Here is a 19,290-nt window from a genome sequence, read left to right as displayed (position 1 = left end):
CCAGGCATGGCTGAGTTCTTTCCACAGAGGCAGGCCGGGGGAGCATGGGATCTCACCATCCTCTCGCATCTCACCCTGGGTGTGCATTGGAGATGCCCATTGGGCTTGGGACCTCATACACATCCCTCCACCGTCCTCCCAATCAACTGACTTTAGAGAGCTCCTGCATGGCACAAGGGAGGGCTTCAGGCTGGGCATGGAGCTGGAGGCAAGATGGCGGAGCAGTCACTGCAGGGAGCTGGTTCAGGCCTTTGTCAGCTGCGCTGGTGGGACTGTAGGCACACTGGGGCTTTCTACGTACCCCTTTGCTCAGAAGACCAAAGCATTGTCTCCCCGTGAATCCTGAGCACAGCCTTCCCAGAGCCTGGCTCTGCCCACGTTCTTGGCAGTAGAACACTGAGGACGTGGGAGTGCAGCTGACGGTCTTGAATGTGCTTTTGACCACCGTGGCTACTGGCCAAATCATAATGGCGTCTGTGAGCAGAACCAAGGCTCGTTGGCCTGCAGGCGCTCTCTCGAGCAGGGCTTGTGCTCGCTGCTCATGCTCGAGCACCGTGGAGCCTGTGTGTCTACAGTCTGCCCCAGCACAGGTGGGAAATCTACCCCAGACATGTCCTTTCTTGCAGGAGACATGACCGTCCAGTGCCACTACTGTACTCACTACTCCTCGGCCATCATTGTCGCCTCCTACCTGGTCCGGATGCCACCCTATACCCAGGCCTTCTGCTCTCTGCAGGTGAGCTCCCCTCCACACACACGCATACACACACACACACACACACACACACACACACACACAACTGTATCTCACAGACTAAGGGCTGGGCTTGGATGAAGCAGAGATCTCCCTGCTAGAAATCCAATTTCCAGCCGGTGATTCTCACTTGATGCTGGCTCCAGGATTCTGGGCGGTCCAGCTGAGGCAGGCTGTTCGTCACCAGTAACCTGTGGTGACCTGCCCAACAGTGTTGCAAAAAGACTCTAAAGATAAGGAATGAAAGATACGGAGAAAAAAATACTTAATATAAGTCGGTTTTAGTGGAAAAGGAAAAGCAGAAAGCGTGAAGATTTCCTTGTAAGTAGGTGGTAGGAAATTAGAAAAATAAATACAAAGAAGGAAAAGTGAAAAGAGTACCATTTGTGACTTCAGAATGCAGACAGCCATGCTAAGTACAAGTTGAAAGGCTTAAAAGGACAAAGTATTTGAATAATGAATAGCTGAACCAGAGAGAGAAACTAACCAGCTTACCCACCCATAAACCAAGAGACCATTCATCATGCCCGCTTAGCGTTGCCAGATTTCACAAATAAAAACAGGATGTCCAGGTACGTTTGAATTTCAGATAACCAGTGAATTTTTTATACTAAAAAAATTATTTGTTGTTTATCTGAAATTCAAATATAGCTGGGCCCCCTTCTGTTCTACCTCAGCCCTACACAGCGTGAAGTGAGCAAGTCTGGCTCCGAGTGGGTGGTGTTGTCCAAGGCTCGTAGGGTTGCGGGGATAGAGTCCTCTGCAGGCAGCCGAGACGTTTTTCTCTCTTTTCTTTCTCACCTTATCCCTGGGATCCTGCTTCCCAGGTTGTCCCAGGGGCACAGCTTTGGACTGGGGAGAGCCACTGGGTAGCCCAGCTGCAGCCAGCTGGCTCAGTCAGCTCCAAAGTGAATGCAGCACACAGCCCAAGTGTAGTCCCTGATCTGCTCCAGGCCTCACAAGTGTCCTACGGAGAGGAAGGCATGAGCCCCGGGGGCAACAGGCCACGAATATGCACAGACTCACTCTGATAGCGAAGTTCATCAAAGAGAAAGTGCGAGTGTTCCAGGAATTGTGGGTTTTGGTCTGACCTCACCAAGAGGCCACTCTCTGTGGTCAGATGACCTTGCCCCTGAGAGACCAAAGGCCACGTCAGCACTAAATCCGACTCCTGAGCCCTAGGTGGGAACGGGTAGGCAAGGTCAAGGTGATTTCTCCAATTAGGAACAGAATCCCTCCTGTCTTCCGTGTCTTGGCACAGTGTTCTCTCTCCTTAAAGGCATGGATTGTCTAGACATTGTATAACCTCCTCTCCCTGGAAATTCACTCAAAAATAATAAGTGTGCTTCCCCTGAGCCTTTCTCAGGCAACAAGCATTTTAAGTAAGTTTGGTTTGGAGAACAAACGGTCCCAGAGCTACAGCCCGAGCCAGGAATCCCATCCAGATGTTGCTCATTAACCCACAAGAAGCGATGATCTCTGTCGATGAGGAGGGTGATGCATTCCGCTGCAGCGTTCCCTCCAGGTGGTTCGATGCTTTAAAAGCTTTCTTTTGTCCCTCCAGTCTAATGCTCTAAGCCCCATCTCTACCTGTGACTAAGGGTCCTCTCTCATGGACGGACAGGAGGCAGAGTGAACGCGAAACAGCATCAGCTGTGAGATTTATACGCTGCTCCACGGATACAAAATCTTCTGCAAGTGATTTTGCCTCTGGAAATGAGGGTTAATTATGCGCCGCCCCCTGAGCTGTTGAGATGAAAGGAGGAAATGCGGGTAAAGCCCCAGCTCAGGGCTTGACACCGCGTAAGTGATCAATCATTGTTACTTCCCTTCTTCTCCCTGCAATCAGCCAGATCACATCTGAGCAAGCCCGAACTTGTTCGAGCTGGTCCGCTCTGGGCTCAGCTAATTCAAGACAGTCTGGACTGCAGAGAAGCATTCCAGGATGGCATGAGCCAGATGAAACAGGTGTGCTGCAGACCCCCAAAGATACTGGGTTAAGGCCACTCTGAAGTTAGTCATGACAAGCTTGAGCTTTCTTTTTAGCTAGTTTGATCCGTGGATGACCACACTAAACTGGTTTGAGACGGTCTAAACCAGTGCAAGATGGTCAGAACCAATTTTATCTGCTTTTGGGAGACACACATGTAGTCACATCAGCTCCAGCCCTTTGACTCCCATGTTGAAGTCCGATGTGATCCACGGTTTTTCCTGGTTCAGACCTATCTGTGGCATGTTGGCCCATCTGAGTTGAAATCATCTGGGCTGTCCATATGTGCTGCTTTTTACTGACTCTTCTAGTGCACCATAAAGAAAACCCACCATCTTCTGCTTTTTCCTTAGAATAAAAGATGAATTTTAGCTCCCAAGGGAATGGGTTAAAGGCTACATCTGGGGGAAAATGCACCTGGCTCTCCTTTGGGAGGCTCTCCTGGGGCCTTCACAGAGCTCCTTAGGAATGTTCTGGCATCTTCCTGAAGTTAGGCTTTTTCTTCTGTCCCACCCCGCTTCCTAGGGGGCACGCTCATTTCTTCTTAAGAGACCTTTGCTTCACCCCTGTGTGGTGACAAGGAAAGGAGCCTCACCATATTCTCCGTGGACTAGACTTCCATTCCCCAGCATGGACCATGGGGTAGGGAAGAGTAAGAAAGGTGGAGAAGATGCAGAATCCAGGCATGAGCGCTTCTTATTTTATTTAACTGGAAAGCAGGGAACTGAGAATGTCCGGTGTTTCCAGAGCCGGGTGTGCACGCAGGAGTCAGCATGACAAACAGCATGCTTCCCCATTCTGCATGAAGTAAGCTCTGCCTCTTGCCTATTCTTGTGAACAAGCCAGAGCGCCTTGCTCATTTGACGGCTCGGCGGGGTGAAGGCGTGCATTTATGCGTTGCACCCTGTGTGGTCCGGTGCACTGTCGAGAGACAGACAGGCATTCCTTGGGCACTGTGGCCTACCCCCCCCCCCCGACCTCAAGCGGGATGTGGACGGAAGGAGGGGCTCTCACCCGCGGCCTAGAATTGCCATGCCACATGTTCTGATCCCGGGGTGGAAAGGGTGCTCTCTTCCCTTCATGTTTGCATCCTACTGACTTTTGCTGCTCTTGGAATCACCGTGTTCCTCTGTGGTTGCTGTGTTTGATCTTCTGCCTCAAACCTGGCATTACAATGATAGACTGTCACAGTCCAGAAGATACGGCATAGGCGCAATGCGAGCCGAGCAGGGACACGCACAAGTCATGGGATGAGAGGCAAGCCGGTTGTGTGCTGTTGTCCCCACACTTGGAGGTGTGAGACCACTGTCTGCCTGAGCTGGGGGCTTGGCTCCTGGGGTACCACCACTCTCCGTGTCTCCCTGCCTGGAGCTGGTGCCCAAGAGCCCCCCGGAGGCCACACCGCTGCCGGGGCCGCAGCCTGGGCCCCTGCTCCCACTCTGGCAGGAGCACCAGTGGCCGTCAGGCCCGCGAGGAGACTTGCCTGGGCAGGGCAGAGCGAGGCAGCAGCGCCCCAGCGAGGGCACAGTGGCAGTGCTGCCGTGGCTGCTGTTACATTTAATAAGAAGCTGAAATAAAGTGCTGTGTTAATTAAGTCGCAGCCCGTGTGACGGCAGCTGTTACCAGCAGTGGGGAAGGGTTTTCTCAACCACCTGAGGCGAGATGGCTGGTTTTCGTGTAAGACAGATGCTAACTGTAGAGAGAACTGTGAACCGCCCGGGAGGTCTGCCTGGGAGCTCTGGGGGTGCCACACCACAGGTCTGGGTGGAGTTGTGTCCAAAACAAAGGCACAGTTAGCGTTATACTGACTCAACGAGGAGCACTAGAACAGGCTCATGTAATAGAGACAGGCAGACCTGGGACAAAGTCCTGGCTCTAGAACTTTCTAATTGGTAGTATTGAATAACTCAGCCTCCCTTCCTCCTCCTATAGAATAAGCCCTGTCTCGGTAGGTGGTAGAGATGAGGTGAGCACAGCAGGGGAGCCCTTGGGCTGGTTTCTAAATGCTCCCTGTGTGTCTACCCTCCTCCCCATAGGAATAGGCCGCAGGTTTTTCAAAAACCTTTGTGGATTTTGTCTGTTGAGTAAAGGGCCACATCCTCCAGGAAAGAAAGCTAATGGCTTCTCCGGGGTCAGCCCACCCTCCATGGAGAGCAAGACTGACAAGGCAGCCCAGCTGGAACACAGGCTTCCCCAATTCTCTGTCGGACCGACAGCTCCGCTTACTGAGTGCGAGGTTAGAGCCTGACATTTTCCTGAAGAAGCCTGCAGAGGGCCGAGCCCGGCTCTCTCCCAACCGCACCCGCTGGCCCCTTTGTTTCTTTGGCGGTGGTGGTGTCTCAAAATGACCCTGATGCCCTGCCTGCTCTTTTCTTCCGGCCCCTGTCCCAGGACCCCACCCCTCCTCACTTCCCCGCAGACCCCACCTTCTGCTTCCAGTAACTTTTAAAATCTTTTTCTTTTTCTTCTCTGGAGCTGCTGTTACCTTCCCCGTGCACACCGAGGTCGGAGCCCAAGCCCCGGGTGGCTCCTCAGTTCCCAGTCTAAGAAGGAAAGGGGTGTCGGGGCGGGGCTCTTGGGGCACCTCTTCCTGTACGCCTGGTACTGCCGGAGGAACCTCACACATGCACACTCACACTCATGTGCACACACATGTCTTCACACCCACAGCAATCACCCAGGTTGCAGAGGAGAGTGTGGGAGACACTAAGACTTGAAGAAACCCCCTGGTGTTCACACTGCCAGGAGTGCGGAAACTCCCACGCAAGTCCGCCTGGATGCCTAGCTGGGGCACCTTCTCCTCTCGCAACACACTGCCTGTTTGACAGACAGAGGACAGCAGCTTAGATCAACTGATGTGCACACAGGGCCCTATAAGCGAATTGGTTACATGGGATACTTGTAAATTACCAGAAAGACCTTCTGCCAGGAGAATGGGTTGTCAGCCTGCTCAGTAAACCAATCCCATTACTCAGATGCGGCAGTGGATTGACTTGGGTCGGTCCCGCAGGAAAGGAAGACTAGACTTTCTAGCACATAGTGCATGAGTCTCTGTGTTTACGTGTCCTTGAGCACATGTAGTTGCTGTACTCCCTGTGGGTGTTGGTCAAGAATTGAATGGGTTTTTTCCACATAGTTTCCCTGCCCGTACTGGAGGGGGGTTTAAAGAATGTGGCTCTTGAAATGCTTACCCAGGGATACAGGTGCGTGTGGACCTTATGGTCTTACACATGGGAGTAGTGCCTTTAATACAGAACACTCCTTTCAAGATCGTTTCTAGTTTTAATAGACGTACCACAATCACGGGCTTTCTTTGGATTTGACTCCTGTCAGTGTCCAACGGAAGTCCTTATGGGCCATTTATCTCCCCATTATTTTGCTTTTAATTTTGATTCATCTCTTCGCAGAATTTTGCACCTCTTGAAAGTATTTTAACTGAGGGAGGATACCTAGGGTTATATTGTTTCTGAGCCGTTAAATATTCAGAATATCTTTCTGGCTTCTCCATGAAGGAGTGATATCAGTTGGACATAAAATCCAAAGCCTGTACGTCTTGCCTCGGAAACCTCCAGCCTTGGCTGCCTTGTCTTCTAGCTTTTTAACGTCACATGGGAAAAGTTTTCTGCCAACGAGAGGTTGTTCCTTCCTTGATCATAATAATCTTACTATTATTTTTTTCAGCATGTTGGCTACACGTAGGATTCATTGTTCTTGACACTCGAGAATATCTATGGAATAGATTTAGGAGCAAATCCTGGCTCCGTAATTCTCTGTGATCGTTTGGTTTCCATCCAGCCTCTAGACTTAATTTCATTATGGTTTTATTTTATTTTGTTTTGCACTTTCCTTATGGTGGCGCTCTGCAGACCTTCACTGTGCCTCCCTGCTTCGCTCCTTCTCTCCCTCCCTTTCCTCGTCTTCTCCTCCTTTTCTCCTGCCTTCCTTTCCTGAGATCGAGTCCTGGCTGAGCCGCACTGCTGGCGGCCCGCAGAGTCTGTGTCCACCCACAGACTTACAGTACAAGCAACAAAGTAGCTCCGCTTTTTCTTCTAGGGAATTTGGCCTTTCTTTTGTGTTGCAGAGTGAGAAAACCCATTAATTTTGAAACAAATGTATGCAAATACATTTATTAATATAGGAAATAGGAAAATCAGTTATTGCTTCCTTTATAAATAATACAGGCTTAAGTTTTAAAGATATTACTTTTGCTAAAATGCATTAGACAGCTGTGAAAAAAATAACATTTTTCTTTGTGGTAATATCTTTAACCAGATTTGTAGCACTAACAATATTTCCTATGTATATATTATTTTTATTTAATACAGGTAATCTTTTTATTACCAAATCATATTGTTTCTCAGGAGATTACCATCAGCACTCATAAAAGCTGCAAAAGGAATCCGGGAGGACGAGAAGGCATCAATCTCTTGCAGATGTGAGGCTCGGGCCGCAGATTAAATATGCAAAGTTCTTAATATGTTTCAATGAGCCACTTGTTAGGTGCAGATTTATTTAAAAACACTCTCCCCCTATTTTGTTTCCATTTCAATTTGAATCTGATGGTGGGCATCGTCCCCTAATTTCAACCCAAGAGCAAAGTGACCTTGGAGAAAAGCCACATCTTTAAGCCGCCCAGGTAGCCAGGTAGCGTGTTCTGTTGCAACTCCAGGGGCAACTGGCTTTCTTGGTGTCCCTGTCCATGTGCAGAGAACGACCCACGGGCCTCCCTGGATGCTCAAGTCTGACTCGGAAAGCTGACCGGTCCACCAAGATGTCCAGCATGGCCTCCTCAGGCATGTGGCAGATTGTCCCTTCTCAGAAAGAGCTGACACCCCTTGCCCCCCACGTAGGAGATCACGTTGGCCCCAGGCCCAGGGATTGTCCCAATAAGCTGGCACAAGGGCAAAGAATGCATGCCCTTCGGTGGGGCACCCATGGGTTTGACCCGGTTCTGCCTTCATTGCTTTGATAGCTTTGGGAAAACCAGTATACTTTGAGGAGGTTCCGTTTTCTCATGTGCAAAATGGAAGTACAGCTCCTTCCTGACATAGCTGCTGTGAGGATTAAGAGCCCACGGCTCCGTATCAAGTGCCTAACATGGGGCAGACTTGCCAAGAGGAGCCTGTGGCCCTTCTTTACCCTTCATCCACTCCTGCAGCTGCCCCAAAGTTTCCTTGGGCAAATGCTGACGGGAAACCTCAGCCCCTGAGACGTGAAGGGAGCTGACAGGAGCAGAGGAGGACACTACCCATTTGTTTCAGGCTACAGGAACTCTGCAGAAGTTGGCAGAAGGACGACAAGTTCTCACTGAACAAAGGCCCAGCCTTGATGGGGACAAGTGAAATATCCAAGCCCAGGCAGGTGTTTTTGGGGTGCCCCTAAACTTAAGTAGACCCAAACACCTCTTTCCCGAAGTCCCTCTGCCCCCAGCATCCTCATTCCTCCAACCAGACCTTTCTTCCTCCACCCAGCCCTCGAGGCCCCCTAATAAATAAGGATAACAGCAACTAAAGAGATTTGATGATTCAGATGAGAGAAGCAGAGAATCCAAGGAAAGAGTTTGCTTTAAGACTTACCTGGGCCAATCCTAGCTGCCCAGCTTGGGATGCCTCAGGCCACCTGTGGAAATGGGCCTTGGAACCAGGGCCGCCCGTGGAGAGTGTGTATACACCTTCATGGACCAGCTTCCTGTCTGGGAGGTTGGTGTACCTCCAGCTCTTCAACCTCAGACCTGTTCTCGCTTGTCAGATGTCAGCAGGGCCCTGACCTAGCCTATTTTCTTCTGCTTCTGTTCTTGGCCTTGGCCTTGCCTCTGCTCAGAACACTGCCGTCTTCTCTGTCACCAGGCTTGCAAACTCACCAGGGGTCCGGTTCTTCAGGAAACTTGCCCTGATCCCACACGGCATGGCTGACCTGCTCTCTGTCCTGTAGCGGGTTCGTTGTATCCTGTCTGTGCCTGATTCAGAGCTGGCCCTTAGCAAATGTGGGGAATGGTCAGATGAATAACTGTGTGCTTCCTGTCTCTGATCTGAGCCAGAATTTCTGAAATGGAGAATAAATAGTGCATCATGTATCCTCTGGGGAAGCCTCCGTGCAAGGGTCCAGAGAATGATCAAGTGAACAGAGGCACGAAGAAACCGTGTCACGCATGCATGGAGTGGTGAACGAACGTGTGTGGGAGTGACTGGATGGTGGAACCCATGCCTCAGTGGCCATGGACGAGAAGAAGCCCACACAGGCGGTGGCTGGACATCTTACCACACACAGGTGATCACATCGGCTCCTTTTCCTCACAGGGCGGAAGCTTTGATGTGGCAGACAGAATGTTCCACAGTGTGAAGAACGCGTGGGAGTCGGCCTCCAGGGAGAACATGAGTGACGTCAGGGAGCTGACTCCGGAGTTTTTCTACCTGCCCGAGTTCCTCATCAACTGCAATGCCGTGGAGTTCGGTGCGTGGAGGCCGTGGTGTGGCCGGGGTGGGCTGGGCAGGGATCACCGCCCCCTCCACCCTGAAGCTCAGGTAGTGACTAGCATTATCAGTAACTTTGCTGGGCAACTGAATGAACAGGCCCTTCGCCAAACCAGCGTGGCTGTTGTGAGGGCTCCCCTCGATGGCGGCACTCAATGACGAGGTGGGAGCCAAGGAAGGACCTTAGGCCCCGGGCTGCCAGGATGGCTCTGAGCCATGGTCCCACCCATGACCCATCCTGTGAGGGTCCCCAGGCCTCAGGCTGCTAATAACCGGGTCTGGCACTGCCCTGCTTCGGGACCTGGGGCAAACACCCACCCCTCTGGGGCCTCATGTTCCTCCACAGCCCACAAATAGGTTAACCTGGACTTGGCGAGTTGGACCCAGAGAAGCTGGGTGTCCTGGGAGAGACTGCTTGCTGGATGGCGTCTAAGGGTGGCTGTGTGGGGATGCTGGTGGCTCCTCCTCTTTCCTGTGCTCCAGGCCCCACCCCAGGATGAACTATGCCTTCTCACTGGTTTAGAAGAGGAACAACAATTCCAGGAAGCCCCCGTGAGCCGGTCCCCTGGGGGCTGTGTGTGGACCTTGGGAGCCTCCACGACAAATGTCAGGGTGACTTGTGGAAGGGGCTGTTGTGGTCAGAGCCCGAGGCAGGGTGTGGGCCAGTCTCCCCCCAGAGGAAGGGGGATGGGATCACTCACCCTGTGGAGGACACTCATGAACTATCACCAGCACACACCTGTGCCCCAGAGCTCCCCTTCCTGGGGGCCCTCCTTCTTCCTCCAAAAAGCACACAGGGGCATGCAGGAACTTTTTTAGACCTTGGGGATTTAGTTGGGCCTCCTGGAACTGACTGTCTTGAAGGTGTTTACATTCTGTACGGGGATGGAGGAAAGGGAGAGAAAATATAAACATGTTTATGTAAGTGAAAAGCTGCCTGATGCTGAGAATTGTTATGAGGAAAGAAGGTAGGAAAATGGTTCAAGAATGACTCAGAGGGCCCTGTGTTATTCTGGTCTCTGGGAACGATTACCTGAGTTGGTGACAGGTGAGCTGAGACTGGCTGGTAAGAAGAGCCCCATCAGGCACAGACCCGTAGGCCAGAGAGAGGAGGGGAAGGTTTTATTCTAGTTGCATCACGAAGGCTCTGGAGGGTTTAAGCAAGACCATAACTGATGTTTATTAGGCAACCATCATATGCCTGGAGTTTTTCTAAGCACATTATGCATATTTCTCTTTTAATCCTTCTACCAGCCCTCGGGGGGCAGGGGGGGAGGTTGGTAACAGGTAGAAAAAGTGAATCCCAAAGAGATGAAGCAATACGTCCAAGGTTGTGCGGCTAATGGGTAGGAGAGAGACTTGGGCTTGGATCCAGACTCTTTCTAATGTCTGGGGAAGCTGCCTCTAAAAACCTTGCTGTCCTTACTTTAACAATGGAGAGAAAATGCATAAATTATAGAGTTAAATGAAGATTCAATAAGACGATGTGTGCCAAGCACCTGTGCCCTGGCATAGAGTTAGGTGCTCAAAATACGATAGCCTTTACTGTTAGTGTGATTATCTCCTCACTGCTCTAGCCCTGGATAGAAAGCTCCCAGATGAGGGGCGTCTGGGTGGCGCTGTCGTTAAGCGTCTGCCTTCGGCTCAGGACGTGATCCCAGTGTTCTGGGATCGAGCCCCACATCAGGCTTCTCTGCTAGGAGCCTGCTTCTTCCTCTCCCACTCCCCCTGCTTGTGTTCCCTCTCTCGCTGGCTGTCTCTATCTCTGTCAAATAAATAAATAAAATCTTAAAAAAAAAAAAAAAAGAAAGCACCCAGATGAAAAGGCATAGAATAAGAGGGGGGATGACAATGACCACACTGCTGTCATTTGATAGGACTTGTGAATCAAGCACGAACCCACCTGGGAAGCAAGGAGGGCTTCGTGGAGGGTCAAGGCTTAGAGACCAAGTAGGAGTATTCCAAGCAGAGGAGTGGGGGGGACACACCCGACAGAAGAAGCAGGAAGTAGTGAGGCCTGCGGAGGACACTTGCCTGATCTGCCTGGAATCAGAAGTCCTAGACAGCACAGTGTGTATCCCCCTGGTTCTGAGCCTGGTGTGGACTCCCACTTACCCAAAGCCCTGCTCTTTCTCACCCGACTCAGGCTGCATGCAGGATGGGACAGCACTGGGGGACGTGCAACTCCCTCCCTGGGCTGATGGGGACCCTCGGAAATTCATCAGCTTGCACAGACAGGTGAGTTGACCAGGGTCATGGCCTGAAGACCGCAGTATCTTCTCAATCTCCATGGAGGCTTTCTGGGCAAGCAGAGGGCTAGCGACAAGTGCCTCTGAAGATTTTATGTCTAGAAAGCCCAGAGAAAGTGCTAGGTTCCATGCTCCGGGTTAACAGGAAAAAGCTTGTGTTCTGGGCTCTTTTAAGAGTTCCATTAGACTTTACCCTTGTGCCAGTTTGTTGTGGGAATCACTGGGGGAAGAAAATTCAGGTTCTTTTTGGATGCCCTGGGTCAAGGCAGTGTCTTTAACTGGCCCCATAGGCAGGGCCATGCCCTGGGCCATACTGTTCAGTATAGCTCAGAGAGGGGCTGAGGGCCCCAGGAGGCTCCTACTGGCCAAAGGATTGGCTAGGCCTGGGGAAGACTTGGTTTATTAACCAGAGAGGTCGGGACACATATCCTGAATCAAATATATGCATTAGGATAAACCACAAAAACACGTGCAACATCATCAGTCATCAGGAAACATATATTAAAACCACAGGAGATGACATTACATACTTACAAGAGTGGCTTAAATTTTAAATATTGACAAAACCAAGAGTAAGCAAGATAGGGAGCAATCAGAAGTCATTACACAATGTTGGTAGGAAAATAAAATGGTACAGCCACTTTGGAAAAAAACTTAGAAGTTTCTTATAAAGTTGAAGATGCATTTGCCTTATCACCCAGCAGTTCTACTTGTGTATATTGACCCAAGAGAAATAAAGACAGGTCCACGGAAAAGCATTCACATAAATATGGGAATTAATTTTACTCATATTAATCAAAAACTGAAAATAACCCAAATGTCCAGCAACTGGTAATGAATAAACAAATGATACATCCACACAATGGAATACTACTCAGCAATAAAAAGAAACAGATTGCTGATACATGGGGCAACATGAATTAATCTCAAAAGCATTATCCTAAGCAAAAGAAGCCAAAACCCAAAGCTACATACTATGGGATTCTATTTATGTGACATTCTGGAAAAGGTAAAACTGTGGGGACAGAAGGCAGATCAGTAGTTACTAAGGTCTGGAGTAGGGGATGTTGGGAAAGGAGTACAAGAGAACATTTTGAGTTGATGTAAATGTCCTATATCTCGGTTATGGTGGTGGTTACATGATTGCGTGCATTTGTCAGAATACATGGAACTATACCTTTAAAAAGGGTGAACTTTCTTTAATGTAAATTATACCTAAAAAGAAAAAATCTGGGGTGGGCCTGACTAGTAAAAACAAAGCTGTACTCTTTCTTCTGTCCTTCTCCCTTGGCAAGGAGAAAATTCTTCCCTGGTCTATCCTTGCCTCTGGAAATGTCGTAATGGTAAGCATCTCTCCCACAACCCACTGGTCTTGAGTAGTTGGACCAGAGATGAACTTAACCTTCAGGTGGCAGCAGCCCTCTGCCAAGGTGTTCTCAGAAAAGTTCTTGGCCTGGGCTGAGTGAGCAAATTCACTCTATAGGCCTGACTACAGATGCCAGTAGTCTAATGGGGAGGGAGCTTGATTAAATAACCACACAAATAACAAGGAAATTATAACTGCACAACATGCTACAAAGGAGAGAAATTCAGTGCCATCAGATAAAGGTTAGAGGTGTGACCCAGGGGAACTGGGTGGTGACAACAGTGGGGAGACCTCTTTTGGTGGATTAAAGATTAGGTTGGAGTGGATTGGGATGTTAATGATCAATGTCAGTGAAAATATCAGAGTAGGAATCTCTGAAAATCCTCTACTCCAAAAAAGCAATAAGAATAATGGCAGAGATTGTCATAAAAACTTTTCAGAACTCTGGAAATTAACCAGAGGCTTGGAAAAACCAGGGGAGTATTCCTTTGAGAAAAATGGCTGAATCTTTGTAAGGACAGCAAGCTTTGTAGTGTTTTAACTTACACTATTCTTATTTCTCCTCTTCAGCTCCATAGCAGCTTTGAAAACCAACAGCCCACAATAACAGTGGAAACCAACAGCCTAGCAGTCATTGGAGGGGGAAGATTGGGGTTGGATCTCCTTCAAAGCCCCATACCCAGCAAACTGTCATTATTTGACCTGTTAGTGGTTCCCTGAAAGTCCCCACCAGCGAGGCTGTCTTTATTTGATCTCAAAGCCTGCATAGTACAAAAGCCTTTTCTTTGGAGACATTTGTGAAAAAATAAACCAGAGACAATTGTTCACCACTGTGGCTGCCAGAGGCAGTGGATATAATTGGGCAAACAGGAGACTAACCAAAAACTTAAATGGAAAAACCAGGGAATGAGATATTTATTAGGAGGCCTTGAAACAACTTCAAAATATCCCTGAAATCTAGAAGGACACACACATCTGTAGGGCTGCTTTCATGCCCAAGGCTGTGTCCATGCTCCTAAGGTCCTACCTACGCTTCCCTTCTGGCTGAAATTGAGGCTCTGTGCAAGCAGGATATGAGGCAAAGGCAGAGTTTTTACCAGGAGGCTTCTGCCTGGCTGAACACTAAAGCTATGCCCTAACATGGACACAAAGCCCCTCCCTGGCCAAAGACTGGCATACTAGCTGGTTCTAGGCATTTAAAGAAATCTTCATCCAATCGTAAGATGACCATTGAGCTAATAGAGCAGAGGTTTTAGTGGCCACATACAACAAAAACGACAGACTTTATAGAACTAGTTCAGAAAAGTCACTAAACAAACAAAGAACAATAACAAACAAGACAACAACAACAAACCCTCGGGAGAGGGGAAAATCTGTTTTCCGGAGTTGACACCCATATTATATAAAATGTCCAGTTTTCCACAAAAATTATGAGACATGTAAAGAAAAAGAAAGTGTGGTTCATACAGAGCAAAAAAGCAGTCAATAGAAATATCTCTGAGGAAGCCTAAACTTTGGACTTACTAGACAAAGACTCTAAATCGGCTTTTGTAAATATATTCAAATTATTAATTAAACAATGTTTAAAGACCTAAAGGAGAGTATGACAATGAGAAAATAGAAATAAGGATATAGAAATTGTGGAGCCGATAAGTACAGTAACTGAGATGGAAAATTCACCAGAAGGGATCAATAGCAGGCAGAAGAAAGAATTAACAAACTTGGAAGATAGGTCAATTGAGGTTATCCAGTCTGGGAAACAGGAAGAAATGAGTGAAGAAAGATGAAAAGAACCTAAGCACCTGTGGAACACCACCAACCATACCAACATACACAAATGGCAAGTACCAGAAAGAGAGGAGAGAAAGGGATAGAAAGAATATCTGAAAAAATAATGTTCAAAAATATCCCAATTTTGATGCCAAACATTAATTTATACATCCAGGACACTCAGCAAATTCTAAAGAGATCTATACTTAGACACATCATAAGTTGTCAAAAAGGAAAGTCAAAGGAAGAGTCTTGAAAGCAACAAAAGCAACTCATCACTTAAAAGTTATCTTAAATAAGATTAACAGTTAATATATCATTAGAAGCCATAAAGGTGGGGTGCTGGGGTGGCTCAGTTGGTCGGGCATCTGCCTTTGGCTCAGGTCACGATCCCAGGGTCCTGGGATCGAGCCCTGCATCAGGCTCCCTGTTCAGTGGGGAGTCTGCTTCTCCCTCTCCCTCTGCCCCTCCACCCACTCTTGTGCTCTCTTGCTCATGCTCTGTCTCTCTCTCAAATAAATCAATATAATCTTAAAAAAAAAAAAAAGAAACCATAGAGGTAAGAAGGCAGAGGTATGAAATATCCAAAGTGCTGAAAGACTATCAGCCAAGAATTTTATAGCCAGCAAAACTATTCTTCAACAATGAAGAAATTAAGACATTCCCAGACATATAAAGCTAAAAGAACTTATCATTAGCAGACCCACCCTATAAGAAACACTAAAGGGAGTTCTTCATGCTAAAATAAAAGACAGTAACTCAAGTCCACGTGAAGAAATAAAAGTGAATGATAATAAGGAAACAGAAGTGGTAAGGATGGGAAGAGACAATACACATGAACCCCAAGCTGGTGCCTGGCACCTAGTAGATATGCAGTGTAATCATTGTAGCAGACGTTACCTGGAGCTCACGGTGCGCCAGGCACGGACACAAACCAACCCTCACATAAGTCCACAAAGAAGGTACATTTCATAGATGAAGAAGGTGAAGGAACTGAGGAGCAGAGCTATTAAGGAACGTCCACGGCAGTGCTGGGGTCCAGCCTGCCCCAGAGCCTGTTCTCCTAACTGCTACACTTAGTCTCAACCTCTTGACATCTCTGGTCAGAATCAGCTCTCCCTTTTTCTTATATTGATCTCAACAGGACCCTGAGACTTTATTTTCAGCCTTCTCTTTAGATACCACGGCAAGACATAGATATTCTGAACCTCGTGGTTATAATATGGAGTGAATGAGCTAGAGTTATGAGAGCAGTCAGATCTGTCTTCCCACTAGCTGGAGGCAGGAATTGGATGGTCATTGGGTGGCCCACGTATCTTCCCACTTAGTGCTCATGAAGCTCGGTGAGATGTCCCATCTTTCCTGTGCAGAGCCAGCATCCTGAGGCATGTGTCCCCCACCCCTGCCGTGATCTGTGCAGAGGGCTCACAAGTCCAAGGGAGGCCTTCATTTTTCATGCTCTTTGGATTTTGGTTCTAGGCTCTGGAAAGCGACTTCGTCAGTGCCAACCTCCACCACTGGATAGACCTCATTTTTGGGTACAAGCAGCAGGGGTCAGCTGCGGTGGAAGCCGCTAACACCTTCCACCCCTACTTCTACGGTGACAAAATGGACCTCAGCAGCATCGGGGACCCCTTGATCAGGAGCACCATCCTGGGGTTCGTCAGCAACTTTGGACAGGTGCCCAAACAGGTGCGGCATCCATGTTCTTGGTCTTGCTTTCTCCAAAGAGTGTGTGCACTGTGAGCTTGGGAGTGAAAGTGAGGGTGTTTTCTCCTGGATGGGAACAAGAGAGGCCTGGGGAGGGGAAATGGTCTTCCTACACCCCCCAACATCAGGGCTTACCCCTCTGCTACCGTCTGATGTTGATAATGATGATGACGTCAGTAGTGATAATGATGAGGACTGCGTTCCCCTGTGATATATGTGCGTCTATGCCGCAGAGTTGCTGTGACGAGCCAACGAATGGAGACATTAAGTGCTCAAAAGTGCCTGAAATATGATGGGCACTCCACGAATGTTAGTTACTAGTTAGATTCCCTCATTGAATCCTCTCATAAGCTCTGGGTGTAAGGATTATTCTTTTACAGGTCAGGAAGCTGAGGCTCAGAGAGGCTAAATACGTAACTTGCCTACAATTGCACTTTAACAGATGCCAGAGGTAGAGCTCTAGTCCCATCTGGCCCCAAAGCCTACACCGTATCACCAGCAGTGGGAGAGTATCTACGTTCTGCCCCGGGGCCCTGGTGAAGCTGCTGGAATCTCATGTGGGCCTTTTGCTCCACTGGCTCCATCCAGGAACAGGATAGTCATGTAGTGATGTGAAGCTATGTGTTCACGGTGACATCCTGGGGACTGGTGTGCATGAGGAGTGCTTATTTCACTCATCCCAGCCTTGTTGACCCTCACACTTCAGTTCATCGTGGAGAGGTTTTATTCTTAGGGACAGCCACCTGGGCTACTAGCATGGCCCCATGGGCTGAGGTCTCAGCCTGGGCAGTCAGGAGCCATGCTGGGAAATGAATGCATAAGCCTAGCCAATTCCAGGGCCATCTTGGGCAGCAGCCTTCCCCGCACGTAACCACGAGGCTTAGATGAGCTCATCTTAGAGTGCAAAACTAGCACCATCTTTTCAACCTGGTCTTGCATGACATGCTCCAGGTTTGCTCAGCTCCCAGGGGAGGGCAGTGTGAGAAGTGTCTAAGGGTGAGTTGGAGAATGCCCAGTGTATCCAAAATGTGGGTTTGGCCAGGGAACGCTTTGTAGGAAGGAGAGAATTTCAGGAAAGAAGCTTGGGTTGCCTAATGGTTTCATTTCTTTAAGAGATGAAATAATCCCGATAAAGCAATTAAATCAGAATAGTAGCCACCCCCATCCAATTGTGTCCTGGTTGATATACTCATAGTCCTTGTCCACAAGCAAAAAATACTTTCACATCAGTGTGCTCACAGAGTGCGCACAATTTTAGATTCTGAGTTTATATAACGATGTAGCATTTGAGCATTTACGAAAATATTTCTAAGTAAGCATCAGAATCAGAGTTCTTCCAGTGGTCCCAACTAGAGGCAGGATTCAAGTACTCCAGGCCCGTGCACTCGCCATCGAGGGGCTGTGCGTGCTGAGGCTGTGACAGGCCTCTCTAGCCTATGGTGCTTTAGTCATTCTGTGCAAGGAGGGACGTTCTTTATTGAATGCTCATTAAAAGTCACCGCTCCGATTTCTGTTTGTCTTGCTCACCCACCCGGCTTTAGTAGGTAGACCAGTATCTGACTGAGGGCTGTCTCGGAGCCTAGGCTGCTGTGAGAACCCCCTTCCCCCCACCCTCCGGCTGCCTGCGGAGCCTCGCCTCTGCCCCCGTGCCCGGCTGGGGCCGGCTCTCACCCCTGCATTGTGGCACCCAGTGGATGTTTCCATCGAGGAGCATGGGCCCAATGGCTGGAAAACACAGCCTCGTTGGGGAGGGGAGGGTGGAGAGCTGGAGCTGGCCTCAGCTGCCCTCTGTGGCAGCCGCGCAATTCTGCCAGCAGCGTGGCCTTGTACCGAGATTCTGCCAGCAGCGTGGCCTTGTACCGAGATTCTGCCAGCAGCGTGGCCTTGTACTTCATGTGTTGCCCGGTTGTGCAGAACGTCTGGCATTAGGGACAGTTTGACAGCAGAGATCTAAGAAAAACGAAAATAAAAAAGGCCACTAATGGGGTTTGCCTGTGCTCCTCAGCATGTTTGGACGGATGCTATTAAAGAATTCTGTGTGGATGCCCAGATGGACGTGCCTGCAGAGCGTCCGGAAGGGAAAGGGAAAACTATGGGAAGCAGCTCCAGCGAACGAAGAGAGGCATGTGACCCAGAGAGGAAAGAGGGTCATTCTGACCCCATGATATGAGAGGCAGCTCTGCCAGGGACCAGGGCTCCTCGGCGAGGTCATCCTGTTCCCACGCAGCGTGGAGACGAGGCAGCGAGGAGAGCTATTTCTGCTGGTTCTGCGCTGTGAGCTGGGGAAAGTAGCTGCCCCTCTCTGAGCCCCAAGCCCCTCATCTGCAGCGTCCCAGGGTTGAACCAGATAGTTCTGTGTATGCTCATCTCAGTGAGGAGCAAACCCGGCTCCGGCAGCACTCAGAGCAGAGGTGCCACGGTGACTTGCATGGGGACGCCGCCGCCGCCTCTGGCCATCTGTCCCTAATGACTTGTATGGTCTGCGTCTGTCCCCTGTCTCTCCAGCTTTTTACGAAACCCCACCCAACCAGGAGCGCTGCGGGCAAGCCTTCACCTGGAAAGGATGCCATCCTGCCTGGAAGCCTGCCCAGCCACCCACAGCCCTTCTTCTACAACCTGCAGGCGCTGAGGCCCTCCCAGGTCACAGTCAAAGGTGACTACCTGGTCTGCTTTGTTTGGCGCCCTGTCCCAGAGTTGCCCCTTCAGCGACTGTCATTCCTTTGGACGTTCAGGAGTACAGACCCTTCAGGGTCTTGGGGTTTGCCTTTAGGTGGCTGTGTCTCAAGTCACAGAAGGAATCTGGGAGGCCTCTGCTCTGGAAGTGTCCAGAACCACCTCTGTTAGATCCTGACAGACTCACCTGTCCGTCTGTCCAAGACACACGTTCCTGTCTTTCTTTCATATATATGTGCACACACACACACATCTCTCTCTTTCTCTCTCTTTCCTGCACACACAGACACCCCTTCTCACCTCGAAAG

General features: G+C 49.3%; 1 protein-coding gene across 5 annotated transcripts in view; it reads left to right on the top strand.

The window, feature by feature from the left end:
- The window catches only part of WDFY4 (WDFY family member 4), a 280,511-nt gene that overhangs the window by 245,012 nt on the left and 16,209 nt on the right, over positions 1-19,290 (top strand). For all 5 annotated transcript variants that reach the window (XM_057308810.1, XM_057308808.1, XM_057308809.1 and 2 more), the window contains 5 exons: positions 627-736; positions 9,041-9,194; positions 11,361-11,452; positions 16,079-16,291; positions 18,815-18,962. In XM_057308810.1, coding sequence (XP_057164793.1) covers positions 627-736; positions 9,041-9,194; positions 11,361-11,452; positions 16,079-16,291; positions 18,815-18,962 — 717 coding nt within the window. The remainder of the gene's footprint in view (positions 1-626; positions 737-9,040; positions 9,195-11,360; positions 11,453-16,078; positions 16,292-18,814; positions 18,963-19,290) is intronic.

This window comes from Ursus arctos, unplaced genomic scaffold, assembly GCF_023065955.2.
Source record: "Ursus arctos isolate Adak ecotype North America unplaced genomic scaffold, UrsArc2.0 scaffold_7, whole genome shotgun sequence".
Classification (NCBI taxonomy): Eukaryota; Metazoa; Chordata; class Mammalia; order Carnivora; family Ursidae; genus Ursus; species Ursus arctos.
The sequence above is the reverse complement of the archived record's forward strand: the minus strand, read 5'-3'. Positions and strand labels throughout refer to the sequence as shown.